Source organism: Hypanus sabinus, chromosome 2, assembly GCF_030144855.1.
Source record: "Hypanus sabinus isolate sHypSab1 chromosome 2, sHypSab1.hap1, whole genome shotgun sequence".
NCBI lineage: Eukaryota > Metazoa > Chordata > Chondrichthyes > Myliobatiformes > Dasyatidae > Hypanus > Hypanus sabinus.
In genome coordinates, this window is record NC_082707.1 from 119,606,888 (window position 1) to 119,625,877 (window position 18,990).

An 18,990-nucleotide genomic window follows, 5' to 3' on the forward strand; every position below is an offset into this window, starting at 1 on the left:
ATTCCAGAGAACAAAGATCTCATTTGATTTGATTCATTTATTACCAAAGTAAGTATCCTTATACAACTCTGAAAACAGTCTTCTCCCAATAGCCAGAAACAAAGAGAATATGAAAGTCATTCAGAGAGAAAGATGAAACCCACCTACCCCCCCATACAAAAAAGAACAGCATCCTGATCATCAAACCCCTCCCAAAAAAACCTCTCTGCACTCAACTCTCTGCAGAATGGTGGAGAGAGTCCAGCATTACGTGATAACTGTTTAATCTGATTGTGTGTGGGGGCAAAGAGCAGGGTCCTGTTCCCCAGCAATACGTGTGGTACATCTCAGTGACAAGGCCCCAGATTTAGCAGAGCTGGAGAGGGGAGGCATTACCTTGGGTGAACTTGCCCCCTCAGGGATATATGGAAAGTAGTCCTTGATGTTGTTCAGGGGAGTGGTCTGTGCGATATTCACCTCAGATCACTTACTGATGTTCATGAGGCCATCTTGTGTTCACAGGAGCTTGAATAAGAATGCTGACACAGTTGTTAGAGCCAGGGCCTCTCAACTCAGATGACCTTGTTCAATACTGTCTGTGTGGATTTCTCATGATAAAGGGTTTCCTCTCAGTGCCCTGGTTTTCATTGCAAGTCCCAAAGACGTGTAGACTGGTAGGTTAATTAGTCTGTGTGAATTGTCCCTGGTAGTTAATTAGTCTGTGTGAATTGTCCCTGGTAGGTTAATTAGCCCATGGAAATTGTCCCTGGTAGTTAATTAGTCTGTGTGAATTGTCCCTGGTAGGTTAATTAGCCCATGGAAATTGTCCCTGGTAGTTAATTAGTCTGTGTGAATTGTCCCTGGTAGGTTAATTAGCCCATGGAAATTGTCCCTGGTAGTTAATTAGTCTGTGTGAATTGTCCCTGGTAGGTTAATTAGCCCATGGAAATTCTCCCTGGTAGTTAATTAGTCTGTGTGAATTGTCCCTGGTAGGTTAATTAGCCCATGGAAATTGTCCCTGGTTGAATTGGTGAGTGGTCGTACCTGGTGGATGGAGTTGATCGGAATCTGGAGAGAGTAAAATGGGACTAGTACAAGACTTTACACCTGCCTCTCACCTTATCCTTTGATGCCCTAACCGATCGGGAAACTATCAACTAACGCCTTAAATATAGCCATGAACTTGGCCTCCACCACAGTCTGTGGCAGAGTATTCTACAGATTTACTACCCCTGGATAAAAAAAAATTCCTCTGTTCTAAAAGGTCGCCCCTCAATTTTGAGGCTGTGCCCTCTAGCTCTGGATACCCCCACCATAGGAAATATCCACTTTATCTCGTCCTTTCAACATTTGGTAGGTTTCAATGAGATCCCTCCACATTCTTCTAAATTCCAGTGAGTACAGGCCCAAAGCTACCAAGCACTTTCTGGGATATGGGGTCTAAAAATGTTGGCGATACTCCAAGTGCAGCCTGGCTGGTGTCCCATAATTCTTCAACTTTAACTGTGCATTTGAGGGTTACTAGGGACTTGGTAGGACCTGTATCGGTGTTGTAATGGGACTAGTGTAAATGGTTACTGGGGACTCAGTGAGCGGCAGGGTCTGCTTCTGTGTTGCAATGGAACCGGTGTAAATGAGCATTTGAGGGTTACTGGGGACTCAGTGAGCGGCAGGGTCTGCTTCTGTGTTGCAATGGAACCGGTGTAAATGAGCATTTGAGGGTTACTGGGGACTCAGTGAGCAGAAGAGGCTGTTTCTGTGTTGTACCTACACAAGTCTCAAGGATTATGATGCAGAGCAAGATCCCAACCCAAGCATCAGTCATTCTCTGAGGGGGTGACTCAGTGGCACAGTTAGTAGGGCCACTGTCTCAACTGCAGTGAGCCCAGGTTCAGTCCTGAATTTGTGTGCTGTCGTTCGCAGAGTTTGCATGTTCTCCTTGTGACCGTGTGGACTTCCTGCACGTGCTCTGGTTTCCATGTCCAAAGTCATGCAGGATGGGAGGTGAATTGGCCACTGCAGATGGCTCCTAATGTGTGCATGAGGGGCAAATCTAGGGGGTAGTTGATGGGAAAATAGGGGCAATATGAAATGGGTTGGCATAAGATTAGCATACCTAACTAGCATAGGCTGACTGTATCCAACTTGCTCAATGATAGTTCTGCCATTCTATGGTAGTTTGATCCTCCAGGGACTTGAGGAAATTACAATCCTCTTTGAGGAGAGTACCAGTAGGATAGATAAAGGGAATGCAGTGGATATTGCATATTTGGATTTTCAGAAGGCCTTTGACAAGGTGCCACACATGAGGCTGCTTACCAAGTTAAGAGCCCATGGTATTACAGGGAAGTTACTGTTATGGTTAGAGCATTGGCTGATCGGTAGGAGGCAGCAACTGGGAATAAAAGGATTCTTTTCCTGTTGGCTGCCAGTGACTAGTGGTATTCCGCAGGGGTTGGTGTTGGGACCGCTTCTCTTTATGCTGTATATCAGTGATTTAGATAATGGAATAGATGGGTTTGCGAATGATATGAAGATTGGTGGAGGGGCAGGTAGTGTTGAGGAAACAAGTAGGCTGCAAAAGGACTTTGACCAGATTAGGAGAAAGTGGCAAATGATAAACCTGTTGGAAAATTCATGGTCATGCACTTTGATAGTAGAAATAAATGTGCAGACTACTTTCTAAATGGAGAGACAATCCAAAATTCTGGGATGCAAAGGGACTTGGGAGTCCTTGTGCAGAACACCCTGAAGGTTAACTTGCAGGTTGAGTCGGTGGTGAGGAAGGCAAATACAATGTTAGCATTCATTTCAAGAGGTCTAGAATACAAGAGCAGGGATGCAATGCTGAGGCTTTATAAGGCACAGGTGAGGCCTCACCTTGAGTAAATTGAGCAATTTTAGGCTCCTTATTTACGAAAAGATGTGCTGACATTGGAGAGGGTTCAGAGGAGATTCACAAGGATTCCGGGAATGAAAGGGTTATCATGAGGAATGTTTGATAGCTCTGGATCGATACTTGCTGGAATTTAGAAGGATGGGGGCCAGGCAGGGATGTGGGGGTAGGGAATCTCATTGAAACCTTTTGAATGTTGAAAGGCCTAGACAGAGTAGATGTGGAAAGGATGTTTCCCATGGTGGGAGAGTCTAGGACAAGAGGGTACCGCCTCAGGATAGAGGGGCTTCAGTAAAACAAGTCATTCCTGTGCCTACTCAGCCCTTGCACTCACTGAGCTCTCCCGAGGGTTGGTTCCTCATGCCAATCAGTCGGTGCTATGTGCCTTACCTGAAGGCAGAAGCCATGAGCACATGAGAGGCCTTGTTCCCGATATTCCAACATTCTTCTCTGGTGAAAAGGGGCACTTTCTGCAGCAACACAGAAAGGGAGCTGTGTGATATCAGGGGAACTTCTGCAGTTAATCAAAATTGCCCAAGATGCTCAGGAGGTCAGGCAGCATCTGTAGTGAGAGGGTACACTTCTGCTAGATAAAAAGTTACCAGCCTCAGTGCTGAACAACTTCTCTCTCCACAGACACTGACGGAACCTGCTGAGTGTTGCTGTCAATTTTGATTATTATTTCAGCTTTCCAGCATCTGGTAAAAATTATTATAGTCATACAGTGCATAAATTAGACTGCATCAGGTTTTGCAGTCTTAATGCAAGCACCCTCCCCACACTAAGTCCTAAACCAAGGACGAGAGATTCCCCCGCACCTTGAGGTTTGGTAACAGCTCAAATCCCAGCATGTGATAAACAGGCATTGTCTTACTACAAAGCCCTGTACATGTACAGTAGTTGGCCAGATGTTTCGATCAAAAGGCTGCTTAGCACATTTATTCGGATGAGGGTAGAGATCTGGTTCTTTGGGTTCTCGGCAATCGAAACAGGACACTTTGAAGTTGGTGCCGCTCAAAAGCTGTGTTTAGGCAAAGCCAATTAAACCACTTGGCCTGATGCCAGGACAGAAGATTGTGCACCTCCTGCTGCACTCCCCCCCCCCCCACCCTCCCCACCCACCACTCCTTTATATCTGTGATGAGTTTCATATTAGCAGTTTGTTTCCTATTAGTACGCAGGTCTCTCCCACACGGTTTCTTGGGACCTTGGCACCAGCTAGCACCCCACACCCACCAGCCCTCGCCCAGATGCAGAATGAACTGTTGCTTGCCTGGGTGGGCTGCTGAGAGCTTGGCAATGGGCACCTTTGTTGTTGCTTCAGGCTGTCATTGGTGAGCAACTCAGGAACATGGGAAACAGCAGCAGAGGCCATTCAGGCCTTGCAGACTCTCCGCCTTTCAGTTTAATCACAATCCCCTACAATCCTCCTCTCTCCTCACTCTCTTTGAAGACCTTCCAATAAATGTTTCCACCGCCTCCTTAATCCTGGCCAGTTACGTCATCCATAGCCTTTGTGATAGGGAATTCCACAGGTTACTGTCTTCCAAATGAAGAAACGTCTCCTAAAAGTTTTCATCCATACTTTGAGACTGTGACTCCTCGTTGTAAACACTGTCAGCCAGGGGAAACGTCCTCCATTCACCAAATTGGCTGAGCCCTCTAGGAATTTTGTTTTTCTGTTAAATCTCCTCGCATTTTTCTGAACTTGGTTGAATATGGGCCTGTGTAATCTGTCAGCACTCCTGTTAACGCAGGATCCAGTCTTCATTGCATTCCCTTTTCAGCAGACATATCCATCCTTCGGTAAGGAAGACAAAACTGGACAGTTTTAGAGTCAAAGAGTTAAAAAGTACAGAAAATGGCCTTCAGCTCACCTTATCCGTGCTGACTAAGTTGCCTACCTGGGTTAGTCTTACTTTTGCCCCATAACCATTGAAACCTTTCCTGTCTAAACACCTTTTAAATGTAATTGCACTCACCTCCACCACTCCCTCTCGTTCCATGTACCCACCACCATTAGTGGAAATGTTGGCCCTCAGTCCCCCTTCAATTTATGCCATCTGCTCTTAGATTCCCCTACCCTGCCAAAAAGACTGCTTATCTATTCCCCTCATGATGTTTTGAACCTCCAAGGACAGCATTCCGACATTCCGCAGAGGAAAGCTCCAGCCTATTTATTCTCTCCGGATCTGATCTCACCAAGTCCTCTATAACTCAAGGAAACTTCACTTTGTCTGGATTTCAAGAACAGGGTTTCTAGCAATGCCAGCTGCAATTGAAGGTTCAGTACTTTGGATCGTGAAACTAAATCTCTTCACACCCTCTCCCCCCAGCGGCTATGCCTGTCCTCTTCTTGGTATGGATTTGCCCTCAGTACCCCAGTCAGTCAGCTGGGTGTGCCCTATCAATTAGCAGGAGGAGGTGACAGGCCTCAACTGAGGAACAGGTTTTCTCAGCTGGGATCCATCCATAATGGAATCTCTAAATCCCACGTCTTCACCTCTCCAACTCAGGCCCCTTCTGCCTCTCTTGCCGGTGGGAGCTATGCCTTCACCTGTTCACCCCTCCCTTAATCTCCCCTTCCCTTTTTAGCTGTTCCTGAAATCTAAGTGTTCAGTGGCTTGCTGCAATCTGATCTCCCTTGCCTTGTTTCTCTTTAGCTCATTCCCTCCATTATATGCTACGTAAAATCGATTGTTGATGTATCTGCCACACCAAATGAGATCAACTATCTCAGGACAAACCGAGGACCTGCTGCTAGTCTTTCTGTTAATCCTCTCGGATGAGGGCTCTATGCTTTTGTTTGAGCTCTGTTGAACTTGAGGGGCTGTTTTTGTTTTTCCTGAGGCTGAAAGTTGCATAAGTCAGAGTGCAACTTGCCTTAACCTCATCTCGTGTGTGTGTATTTGTGACGAGATGGCCCTTAAAGCCACCTATCTCATTGCTTGTGAGCAGGATGAGCAGGCTGCCCTGCTGAGAGGAAGGTGCTATTAAGCTCCTGTTTCAGCAATGGAGTTTCCACAGACATTTCAAAAATTCTCAGTATGCGTTTCCCCCTTCCCAAAAGAGTTTAACTGAAAATTTTTGGCTCAGTCCTGGAAGAATGTGCCTCTAATCCTGGACCATAGCCTTTAAAAGTTCTCCCATGTTAGAGAGAAACTGCTCGCAATCTGAATATCCACAATTTTAAACGATGGAAACTGTTCAAAAGTTATTTTTTAATATATATCACAACCAGAGAAGAAGCCAATTTCAGCATTTTACTTCCTCTAGGGCTGAAGGATGGTGGTTAGAACATTTATGTGATTGTAGATCCAGGCTCAGGTGTCCGCGGGTCCTCAGATTTTACCATTAAAAGTGACCGCCACACTCACACAAGGTACTGATGATTCAGTGTTCTTCACTTGCCTTACAGGTGAGACATGGCTACTCCAAGCTGGTCTGGTGCTCTCTCATTGGGAAGGTTTTCTACTACTTCCGGAATCAGGATGACAAGGTACCTAAATGCCACAAGTAAAGTGACCCAGAAATAGACTCCAGTCAAATGACTGAAGGACAAGTGAGTTCATTCTGTTACCTCTGGTGCAATCTGAGCTATCCATTCCCTGGCACTGCTTCAGGCCTCAGCCAGACGTAACACAAGTTGAGGATAAAGCCACGGCTAATCTTTTGCTGATGAAATAGTAATTTGAAGAGTGGAGTGACAGTAGTGATTGCAGAGAAGAGGCGCTTCCTCTCAGCTCCAGGAACCCAGGTTCAGTCCTGACCTCGGGTGCTGTGGAGTTCGCAGGTTTTCCCTGTGCCTGCACAGATTCCCTCCGGGTGCTCCAGTGTCCTCCTATGTCCAAAGATGTGCAGATTGGTAGGTTAATTGGCCGCTATAAATTGTTCCTTGTGTGAGGTAGCATGTGAGAGGAATGGATGGGAATGCAGGATGAATGAGTGGCATGGAAAATTAATGGAGAATTAGATTGATTTGTGAGCCAGAATAGATTCAAAGTTCAAAGTAAATTTATTACCAAAGTACAGATATGCCACCATCTACAACCCTGAGATTCATTGTCTTTCTTGCATACTCAATAAATTCATAGAATAAATACTAACCAGAATCAATCGAATCAAGGGAAGGCCACACCAACTTGGATGTTCAACCAGTGTGCAAAGAATGACAAACTGCAAATTCAAAAAGAAAGTGAGAATAATAAATTTAACTTGATCGTTCAATTCAAAAATTTAACTAGATTTGATGGGCTAAATAGATGGCTTCCTCCTTGTAAGGAAGTGTAAAAATATATACTGTGATTAGTCTTCAATAACTTTGAAAGATTTGCACCCTCAGTTCCTGAGCTGGGGCAGGTATTTGTCAATTAACGTGCAGCTGTAAAGTATACTTTGTTGTATTGTGTTCCTGGGTGTGTACCACTCTTCCCCCTCAAGGCAGTGAACCCAGGTATAATTACATCCCAATCTTAATGCCTGTGGTTGACAGCAGTCTATAGGAGGTTACCTCGGTCCTGTGTCCTGCGCAGTGTGCCCCGTGCACCTCGGTCCAATGTACCACTCTTCCCCTCAAGGCAGTGAACCCAGGTATAATTACATCCCAATCTTAATGCCTGTGGTTGACAGCAGTCTATAGGAGGTTACCTCGGTCCTGTGTCCTGCGCAGTGTGCCCCGTGCACCTCGGTCCCATGTACCACTCTTCCCCTCAAGGCAGTGAACCCAGGTATAATTACATCCCAATCTTAATGCCTGTGGTTGACAGCAGTCTATAGGAGGTTACCTCTGTCCTGTGTCCTGCGCAGTGTGCCCCGTGCACCTCGGTCCCATGTACCACTCTTCCCCTCAAGGCAGTGAACCCAGGTATAATTACATCCCAATCTTAATGCCTGTGGTTGACAGCAGTCTATAGGAGGTTACCTCGGTCCTGTGTCCTGCGCAGTGTGCCCCGTGCACCTCGGTCCCATGTACCACTCTTCCCCTCAAGGCAGTGAACCCAGGTATAATTACATCCCAATCTTAATGCCTGTGGTTGACAGCAGTCTATAGGAGGTTACCTCGGTCCTGTGTCCTGCGCAGTGTGCCCCGTGCACCTCGGTCCCATGTACCACTCTTCCCCCTCAAGGCAGTGAACCCAGGTATAATTGCATCCCTATCGCAATGCCTGTGGTTGAGGTTACATTTGAAAAGTGTAAATGCTGGTGGAGTGCCATCAGAAAGGAGGTCAGTGGTATTCGGTTTTCCAAACTTGGAACAGAGAGGGAGACTACAGTTTGGACTGAGTGTGGTATGAGAAGGGTACCGGGAGCCTCCACCATCAACTCTGCTCTCAAACGCATCTCTCCCATTTCCTACACATCTGCCCTCACCCCATCCACCCGCCACCCCACTCAGGATAGGGTTCACTTTGTCCTCACCTACCGCCCCACCAGCCTCCGGGTCCAACATGTAATTCTCCGTAACTTCTGCCACCTCCAACGGGATCCCACTACCAAGCACATCTTTCCCTCCCCCACCCCTTTCTGCTTTCCGCAGGGATTGCTCCCTACGCGACTCCCTTGTCTACTTGTTCCCCCCATCCCTTCCCACCAATCTCCCTCCTGGCACTTATCCTTGTAAACGGAACAAGTGCTACACCTGCCCTTACACTTCCTCCCTCTACACCATTCAGGGCCCCAGACAGTCCTTCCAGGTGAGGCGACACTTCACCTGTGAGTTGGCTGGTGTGGTATACTGTGTCCGGTGTTCCCGGTGTGGCCTTTTATATATTGGTGAGACTCGACGCAGACTGGGAGACCATTTCACTGAACACCTATGCTCTGTCCACCAGAGAAAGCAGGATCTCCCAGTGGCCACACATTTTAATTCCACGTCCCATTCCCATTCTGATATGTCTATCCATGGCCTCCTCTACTGTCAAAATTAATCCAAACTCAGGTTGGAGGAACAACACCTGATATTCCGTCTGGGTAGCCTCCAACCTGATGGCATAAACATTGATTTCTCTAACTTCCGTTAATGCCCCTCCTCCCCTTCTTACCCCATCCCTGATATATTTAGCTTCCCCCCCTTTTTTTCTCTTTCTGCCCATCACTCTGCCTGTTCTCCATCTCCCTCTGGTGCTCCCCACCCCCTTTCTTTCTCCCTAGGCCTCCCGTCCCATGATCCTTTCCCTTCTCTAGTTCTGTATCCCTTTTGTCAATCACCTTTCCAGCTCTCAGCTTCATCCCTCCCCCTCCGGTCTTCTCCTATCATTTTGGATTTCCCCCTCCCTCTCCTACTTTCAAATCTCTTACTATCTTTCCTTTCGGTTAGTCCTGACGAAGGGTCTCGGCCCGAAACGTCGACTGTACTTCTTCCCATTGATGCTGCCTGGCCTGCTGTGTTCCACCAGCATTTTGTGTGTGTTGCTGGAATTTCCAGCATTTGCAGATTTCCTCGTGTTTGGTCATTGTATCATGAATTCCAAGCCAATGCCCACACCAGACATCTGTGCCAGTACAGCTTGGCTGGGTTCATAGAGACATAACACAGAAATGGTTCCTTCCACCCATCAAGTTGAGAATGGCGATTGCTGAGATGGGGTGACTTGTTCTGTACTTCGCTTGGACCTCCACTGAGAACTTGAGGTTCCCTTCTTTTGTGCTGGCAGTGGGCATACATCCCATTTGCCTGGCTCAAAGTAGAAAACCAAATCCTGTAGGTGGGGGAATGCAGAGCTTTGTGTGTTTCAACAGTCTCCTGTATGTGATTAATTAAACTTCAGCCTCCACTCACAGGCCTTAGTGGAACTATCAGGTTGCCAGTGCATTGGAAGTGGTCACTAAAACTCGGCCCTTCTGGCTCAATAGCAGTGCCTGAGCTGTGTGTAAGGGAATAAGACTGTGAAGGTAACTCCGGGATAACAGTGGCTCAATCCAGGAATGGTCTAATAAAGACTGATTTCAGGGGTGTAGTAAATTTGAGGCAATAATATTAAGCTTCCTGCATAACTGTTCGGAGCTCCTGCTTATTCAGTGGTATTGCGCTGCAGATCTAGCTGCGGGTTGCAGTTCAAAGTCGTGATTGCAGACAGAGCTGTCTCAGTCTTTGCTGGGTGACGTTCCGGTGATGTTCCCACACTCCAAAAGGAGACCTCTATCACAGGAGTACGCAGTGACAAGCCTGGGTAATAGGAGCTGAGAAACTGCAGAGCCAAGTGAGGAGAGACCTCAAGAGGCTACAAAGCTTGCCTCCAACCAGCAGGTGTTTGATTGCTTTCCTCAACGTGTTTAGTGCTGCTGCTGATAACGCCGCTCTTGGTTTTGTGCGTGAAGCATGTAAGGAAGGAGATGTTTTGTTCTAATTATCCCTCTGATTATTTAGTTCCCCCTGGGTCAACTGAAGGTCAGAGGAGCTAAAGTTGAAGAGGTGGACCGCTCCTGCGACTCCGATGAGGATTACGAGGCCGGGGGCCGAGGGTTCCTCTCCTCCCACTTCACACTGGTCATCCATCCAAAGGATCAAAGCCCAACTTACCTGCTGATTGGCACAAAGCAGGAGAAGGTGAGAGTCAATTGGGAAGATGGAAGAAGGTGCCAGGACTTGGGAGTGGGTTCTCAGGAGAGGTTGGACAGGCCAGGACTTGGGAGTGGGTTCTAGGGAGAGGTTGGACAGGCCAGGACTTGGGAGTGGGTTCTCAGGAGAGGTTGGGCAGGCCAGGACTGGGGACTGGGTTCTCAGGAGAGGTTGGACAGGCCAGGACTTGGGAATGGGTTCTCGGGAGAGGTTGGGCAGGCCAGGACTGGGGACTGGGTTCTAGGGAGAGTTTGGGCAGTCCAGGACTTGGGAATGGGTTCTCGGGAGAGGTTGGACAGGCCAGGACTGGGGAATGGGTTCTTGGGAGAGGTTGGGCAGGCCAGGACTTGGGAGTGGGTTCTCGGGAGAGGTTGGACAGTCCAGGACTTGGGAATGGGTTCTCGGGAATGGGTTCTAGGGAGAGGTTGGGCAGGCCAGGACTGGGGAGTGGGTTCTCGGGAGAGGTTGGGCAGGCCAGGACTTGGGAGTGGGTTCTAGGGAGAGGTTGGGCAGGCCAGGACTTGGGAGTGGGTTCTCGGGAGAGGTTGAGCAGGCCAGGACTTGGGAATGGGTTCTCGGGAGAGGTTGGACAGGCCAGGACTTGGGACTGGGTTCTCGGGAGAGGTTGGACAGGCCAGGACTTGGAAATGGGTTCTCGGGAGAGGTTGGACAGGCCAGGACTTGGGAATGGGTTCTCGGGAGAGGTTGGACAGGCCAGGACTGGGGACTGGGTTCTCAGGAGAGGTTGGGCAGTCCAGGACTTGGGACTGGGTTCTCGGGAGAGGTTGGACAGGCCAGGACTTGGGAATGGGTTCTCGGGAGAGGTTGGACAGGCCAGGACTGGGGACTGGGTTCTCAGGAGAGGTTGGGCAGTCCAGGACTTGGGACTGGGTTCTCGGGAGAGGTTGGACAGGCCAGTACTTGGGAATGGGTTCTCGGGAGAGGTTGGGCAGGCCAGGACTGGGGAATGGGTTCTCGGGAGAGGTTGGGCAGGCCAGGACTTGGGAATGGGTTCTCAGGAGAGGTTGGGCAGTCCAGGACTTGGGAGTGGGTTCTCAGGAGAGGTTGGGCAGGCCAGGACTTGGGAGTGGGTTCTAGGGAGAGGTTGAGCAGGCCAGGACTTGGGAATGGGTTCTAGGGAGAGGTTGGACAGGCCAGGACTTGGGGGTGGGTTCCAGGGAGAGGTTGGGCAGTCCAGGACTTGGGAGTGGGTTCTCGGGAGAGGTTGGGCAGGCCAGGACTGGGGAATGGGTTCTCGGGAGAGGTTGGGCAGGCCAGGACTTGGGAATGGGTTCTCAGGAGAGGTTGGGCAGTCCAGGACTTGGGAGTGGGTTCTCAGGAGAGGTTGGGCAGGCCAGGACTTGGGAGTGGGTTCTAGGGAGAGGTTGAGCAGGCCAGGACTTGGGAATGGGTTCTAGGGAGAGGTTGGACAGGCCAGGACTTGGGGGTGGGTTCCAGGGAGAGGTTGGGCAGTCCAGGACTTGGGAGTGGGTTCTCGGGAGAGGTTGGGCAGGCCAGGACTGGGGAGTGGGTTCCCGGGAGAGGTTGGGCAGTCCAGGACTGGGGACTGGGTTCTCAGGAGAGGTTGGACAGGCCAGGACTTGGGAATGGGTTCTCGGGAGAGGTTGGGCAGGCCAGGATTTGGGAATGGGTTCTAGGGAGAGGTTGGGCAGGCCAGGATTTGGGAATGGGTTCTCGGGAGAGGTTGGACAGGCCAGGGCTCAATTCCCTGGGGGGAGGGGGGGGGGGTGACGTTATAGAGATGTATAAAATCCTGAGGGACCGAGATCAGGTGAATGAACTCTGTCATTGTCCAGAATTATGGAATCAAGAATTAGAGGGAACTAGAGAACGGGGTGACCTGTTGGGGCACCCTTTGAGAGAAGGGTAGTGCAGTCTGATGTGACCAGAATGAACATTAAATTTCCCTGAATGCTATTGGTATTGCTTTACCTTGGAAACTGAAGAAGACAACCGGTTTATTAAAGAAGAAAGATACGTAGCAAGGCAAATATTAGCTCCTCCACATTTCACTTCTGATGGCAACATTTCTAGCTGATCTGCCACCCTTGTGCCTTTCGTTGTCATTCTGGAGACGTGCAGTCCTTTATGCGCCATCTCTTCATCTCTTCTGCTGTTTGTTCTTTGTCTCTGATCCTGGAGACGTGCATGTCTCAGTTTACAGTGAAGGGGAAAGATTATACCTGAGGGGCAACTACTTCACACTGTAGTTGGTATGAAGGGGTAGGCATTTAAAAACAGGGAAGCTTTATATCAGTTGCACAGGGTGGTGGTGAGGCCTTACCTGGAATCTGTGCACGGTTTTAGTCCCTTTTCCTTGTACACGGGAGTGTTATGGGGAAAGTGCAGGTAGGTGGAGATGAGTCCATGGTCAGATCAGCCATGATTTTATTGAGTGGCGGAGCAGGCTCAACGGGCCAGATGGCCAACTCCTGCTCCCATTTCCTATGTTCATATGGAGGCAATACCAAGGGGATTCCAGGTTATTTCCTGGGATGAGAAGTTGTCCTGTCAGGAGACATTGCCTAGTTTGAAGCTGTATTCCTTGGAATTTGATGGAATGAGGCGTGACCTTATTCAGACATAGGACCCCAAAGGGGCTGGACTGGAACGTGTTTGCTGCTGGGAGAGTTTTGAACAAAGGTACATAGCTTTACCTGATCGTTTGAAACTCAGGTACATAGGAATTCTTTCCCTCAAGGTAGTGGTCTCTGGAATTCTCGGTCCTGGTGGGTGGTGGAAGCAGGATCATTACAAAGTGGAAATGGGTCAATATTGGAACGCACAAGGGTTAGAGGGGTACGGAGGAATGGTACAGGAGAGATGCTGAGGTCAGTCCATTCATTCGTTAGGCACCATGTCATATAACATGGGTGGCCATGGTCTTTCCATTGTTCTTGGCAAATTTTTCTACAGAAGTGATCTACTATTGCCTTCTTCTGGGCAATGTCTTTACAGGACATGTGACTTCAGCCGTTACTATTACACTTCAGAGATTTTCTACCTGGTGTCCGTGGTCACATAAGCAGGACTTGTGATGTGCTTATACGACCATCCACCACCTGCCTGACCCTGAGGTGCCACACCTTGCCCAAGGATGACCTGCAGGCTAGCAGAGGGAAGGGGCGCCTTACACCTCCTTTGGTAGAGACGTATCTCCATCCTGCCCGCCCAGATGAGACCAGTATTGATGATGAAATGGTGGGGCAGTTTCAGTGGGCCTGCTCACTGACTCCTGCTGTTTTCTTGTGTCATCTTTTTATTGGCATTGAACTTCAGTGTTCCTCACTGAGGATAGTAGAATGTGATGGATAATCAGAATTTATGATAGGCTGCCAAACTTTCAGGCCTGTGCCCAAATTTTGTGTAAGTTAAGATTATTCGCATGGTGCCTGACACAATGCAGAGGGAATACTGGACAGGCAGTGAACAGAAGAGTGTTCTAAAAATATCTCCAAACATTTTTATTTTACTGGCTATGACAATGTTGAAGATTGGGACAAAGGTTATTTTATATTTAGTCAAGAAGTGTCTGTAACGAGGAGCCAATTCACTGGAATGCTGACTCATAATTCCAGGAGTGTGTCTCCCCAGGAGCAGCAACCCTGCTCTGTCAACCAGTTCCAGCTGGAAACAATCTCAGTCGAGCTGGATTTAACCACTTGCAGCCAGCTCCTTATTTAATAATAACTACGTTAGCCTTGTTCCACCAAACTTAAGCCCAGGAGAAGCAGAGACTGCAGTTGGATTCAGAATTGTTCACCTAGTTTGTGGTGGTCTGTTGGGTTTGATCATTGATTACTGTACCGGGTGGTCATCCAGAAGAAGGCAGTGGCGCAGCTGGTGGAGCCACTGCCTCACACCTCCAGTGACCTGGGTTCGATCCCGACCCTGGGTGCTATCTGCGTGGAGTTTGCATGTTCTCCCCGCGTGAATCTCCTCCAGCTCTCCACCCACAATGCGAAGACGTGTGGATTGGTGGGTGAGCTAAATTGTCTAAGTGAATTGTAGAATTTGGGGTGTTGGAACTATTAACAGGAGTGTGGGGAGAATCAAATGGGGTTCTGTGAATGGGTGATTGGTGGGCCAAAGGGACAGTTTCTGTGGTGTTTTGACTGCTGTTACCGAGGTTGTAAGTACAAGATGCTGAATTTCTGGTCAGTTTACCATCCTGTGCCTGTACTCCACTCCTGCTCCCTCAGTGAGAATAACACCTTCACTGTGCTTTCTACTACCCTGCCTTGCATCTCCACAGGACACTTGGCTCTACCATTTGACTGTGGCGGCTGGGAGCAGCCATTCCAAAGTAGGTACAGAGTACGAGCAGCTGATCGGAAGACTGCTAGATGTCGATGGACAGTCAGGTGAGAGCCACGCAGGGAGATTGTGGATCAACACTGGCCCTAGCTGGTACGGTGCCGGAGGATTACCAATTAATGCTCCAGTAAAACACCAACAGCTAGCTCACTGGGTCTTGTATTCCATACTCCCTTTAAAACCTAGGGTTCATGTTTCACACTAAATTCACTGAGATCCCGTTTCCCACTCTCCCTTTAAAAACAGAGAGACCCCATTTCCTATTCTCCCTTTAAACTCCGGGACCCTGTTTCCCACTCTCCCTTTAAACTCCGGGACCCCGTTTCCCACTCTCCCTTTAAACCCACCGGGACCCCGTTTCCCACTCTCCCTTTAAACCCACCGGGACCCCGTTTCCCACTCTCCCTTTAAACCCACCGGGACCCCGTTTCCCACTCTCCCTTTAAACTCCGGGACCCCGTTTCCCACTCTCCCTTTAAACCCACCAGGACCCCGTTTCCCACTCTCCCTTTAAACCCACCGGGACCCCGTTTCCCACTCTCCCTTTAAACACATTGAGACCCCATTCCCCACTCTCCCTTTAAACCCACAGAGACCCCGTTTCCCACTCTCCCTTTAAACTCCGGGACCCCGTTTCCCACTCTCCCTTTAAACCCACCAGGACCCCGTTTCCCACTCTCCCTTTAAACCCACCGGGACCCCGTTCCCCACTCTCCCTTTAAACCCACCGGGACCCCGTTTCCCACTCTCCCTTTAAACCCACCGGGACCCCGTTTCCCACTCTCCCTTTAAACCCACCGGGACCCCGTTTCCCACTCTCCCTTTAAACCCACCGGGACCCCGTTTCCCACTCTCCCTTTAAACCCACCGGGACCCCGTTTCCCACTCTCCCTTTAAACTCCGGGACCCCGTTTCCCACTCTCCCTTTAAACCCACCAGGACCCCGTTCCCCACTCTCCCTTTAAACCCACCGGGACACCGTTTCCCACTCTCCCTTTAAACACATTGAGACCGCATTCCCCACTCTCACTTTAAACCCACCGGAACCCCGTTCCCCACTCTCCCTTTAAACCCACCGGGACACCGTTTCCCACTCTCCCTTTAAACACATTGAGACCCCGTTTCCCACTCTCCCTTTAAACCCACCGGGACCCCGTTCCCCACTCTCCCTTTAAACCCACCGGGACCCCGTTTCCCACTCTCCCTTTAAACTCCGGGACCCCATTTCCCACTCTCCCTTTAAACCCACCGGGACCCCGTTTCCCACTCTCCCTTTAAACTCCGGGACCCCGTTTCCCACTCTCCCTTTAAACTCCGGGACCCCATTTCCCACTCTCCCTTTAAACCCACCGGGACCCCGTTCCCCACTCTCCCTTTAAACCCACCGGGACCCCGTTTCCCACTCTCCCTTTAAACCCACTGGGACCCCGTTTCCCACTCTCCCTTTAAACCCACTGGGACCCCGTTTCCCACTCTCCCTTTAAACCCACCGGGACACCGTTTCCCACTCTCCCTTTAAACCCACTGGGACCCCGTTTCCCACTCTCCCTTTAAACCCACCGGGACCCCGTTCCCCACTCTCCCTTTAAACTCCGGGACCCCATTTCCCACTCTCCCTTTAAACCCACCAGGACCCCGTTCCCCACTCTCCCTTTAAACCCACCAGGACCCCGTTCCCCACTCTCCCTTTAAACACATTGAGACCGCATTCCCCACTCTCACCTTAAACCCACCGGGACCCCATTCCCCACTCTCCCTTTAAACCCACCGGGACACCGTTTCCCACTCTCCCTTTAAACCCACCGGGACCCCATTCCCCACTCTCCCTTTAAACCCACCGGGACACCGTTTCCCACTCTCCCTTTAAACCCACCGGGACCCCGTTTCCCACTCTCCCTTTAAACACATTGAGACCCTGTTTCCTTCACTCACATTAAACGGTGGAGATGAATATGTGGATGAGGTGGAAAGGGTGGGAAGGTAGAGGAGCATAAATACTGTCAGTGGCCAGAGGGCCAAATGACCTGTTTCTACATTGTGAGGTCTCCAATTTTGTTGCTTTCAGCAGAAGTGGAGTGGATTGTTTTGACAACAACAGATCATCTGGAATTCACTCTGGCTCTTCTGTTCTCCAGCAGCTGTCTCCATCCCAACAACTGGCAGGCTGTTGGTCTTAGCAGTTAGTGCAAGGGGGTCCCCAGAAGCTGGCAAACCTTTCCAAGTCTGGGCACAGTGTCCGGAGTAGGGGTGGGGTGGGCGGGAAGAGCCTTGGTGCCAACACCGGGTGAAAACCACACACTACTCTTTGGACAGCAGCTTGGTGAAGTAAAGGGAACCCACCCCATGATGAATCTGGACCCTGAGCAGCCGCGTGCTTTTGGAACGCGGGTACACTGTGACAGCTGCCTCTTGCTTTGTTTCCTGCAGACTCGCTTATCTGGAAGCACCCGGTCCTGTGCTGCAGTAAAGACAGCATCCTCACTGCCCTCACCACCCTCCCCTCCAATGCCCTGCAGACAGAAGCTCTGAAACTCTTCAAGGTAAAAGATTTCTCTGTGTTAACTCTTATTGACATGGAGTATTAACAGGATGCAAAGCACTAGAGCTTTCTCACTCAAAATGCTCTTTTTTTTGTTGAACCAGTATGTGTAGTGTGACTGCCTGACATGTCCTTCCATGCTTTTCCTTGTTGAGTTGTGTTGGCCTTCGAACCCCACCGCCTCCAATTTCAAATGTCTCTGTGGCTATGCCCCTCCCGTGTCCGTAACCTCCTCCGGATGAACATCTGCCCACCCGCCTTGGCCTCCTGGGCAGTCCCAAGCCCTGTCTATCACTTCAGCCAGCCAATGAACCCTCCGATTCTCCACTCGCAGCCCGAATCGTTGACTGTACCTTTCTCCATAGATGCAGCCTGGCCTGCTGAGTCCTTTCAGCATCTTGTGTGTGTCGCTCTTGTTTGTGATTCTCCACCCTCCTCCCTTTCTCTGGGATCTTTCTGATAGGTTGGAGGGAAGAGATGTAGAGAGAGACCTGGTTGGTTTTATTGTTGTTAAATTTATTGAGATACAGTAGAAAGACCCCCACCGCCTTATTTTCACCATGGATGTCCCGTCCTTATATACTCCATCTCCCACCAGGACAGTCTCAAAGCTCTTCACTTCTTTTTGGATTCCAGACCTAACCAATTCCCCTCTACTACCACTCTCCTCCGTCTAGCGGAATTAGTTCTTAATAATTTCTCCTTTGGCTCCTCCCACTTCCTCCAAACCAAGGGTGTACCCATGGGCACCCATATGGGTCCCAAGTTATGCCTGCCTTTTTGTTGGCTTTGTGGAACAGTCCATGTTCCAAGTCTATAAGGGTATCTGTCCCCCTCTTTTCCTTCACTACATCAACGACTTCATTGGCGCTGCCTCCTGTATGCATACTGAGCTTGTCGACTTCATTAACTTTGCTTCCAACTTTCACCCTGCCCTCAGATTTACCTGGTCCATTTCCAACACCTCCCTCCCCTTTCTTGATCTTTCTGTCTCTATCTCTGGAGACGGCTTATCTACTGATTATCTACTATAAGCCTACAGACTCTCACAGCTACCTGGACTATTCCTCTTCCCACCCTGTCTCTTGCAAAAATGCCATCCCCTTCTCACAATTCCTCCATCTCCGCCACATCTGCTCTCAGGATGAGGCTTTTCATTCCAGGATGAAGGAAATGTCTTCCTTTTTTAAACAAAGGGGCTTCCCATCTTCCACCATCAACTCTGCTCTCAAATGCATCTCTCCCATTTCCCAGACATCTGCCCTCACCCCATCCGCCCGCCACCCCACTTGGGATAGGGTTCCCCTTGTCCTCATCTACCACCCCACCAGCCTCCCGGTCCAACGTATAATTCTCTGTAACTTCCGCCACCTCCAAAGGGATCCCACTACCAAACACATCTTTCCCTCCTCCCCCTTTCTGCTTTCCGCAGGGATCGCTCCCTACGCGACTCCCTTGTCCACTCGTCCCCCCTATCCCTTCCCACCAATCTCCCTCCTGGCACTTATCCTTGTAAGTGGAACAAGTGCTACAAATGCCCTTACACTTCCTCCCTCACCACCATTCAGGGCCTCAGACAGTCCTTTCAGGTGAGGCGACACTTCACCTGTGAGTCGGCTGGTGTGGTATACTGTGTCCGGTGTTCCCGGTGTGGCCTTTTATATATTGGTGAGACCCAAT

General features: G+C 49.7%; 1 protein-coding gene and 1 long non-coding RNA gene across 6 annotated transcripts in view; one reads left to right on the forward strand and one right to left on the reverse strand.

Annotated features, from left to right (window-relative positions):
• plekhh1 (pleckstrin homology domain containing, family H (with MyTH4 domain) member 1) overlaps positions 1-18,990 on the forward strand; it is a 140,027-nt gene that overhangs the window by 86,551 nt on the left and 34,486 nt on the right. For all 5 annotated transcript variants that reach the window (XM_059953337.1, XM_059953329.1, XM_059953344.1 and 2 more), the window contains 4 exons: positions 6,294-6,374; positions 10,242-10,421; positions 14,710-14,818; positions 17,199-17,311. In XM_059953337.1, the coding sequence (XP_059809320.1) occupies positions 6,294-6,374; positions 10,242-10,421; positions 14,710-14,818; positions 17,199-17,311 (483 nt within the window). The remainder of the gene's footprint in view (positions 1-6,293; positions 6,375-10,241; positions 10,422-14,709; positions 14,819-17,198; positions 17,312-18,990) is intronic.
• Positions 6,411-18,137, reverse strand: LOC132382907 (uncharacterized). The gene is made up of 3 exons (XR_009508497.1): positions 17,664-18,137; positions 6,983-7,051; positions 6,411-6,716 (listed from the first exon to the last, which is right to left on the reverse strand). It is a non-coding gene; the product is annotated as an uncharacterized LOC132382907 (long non-coding RNA).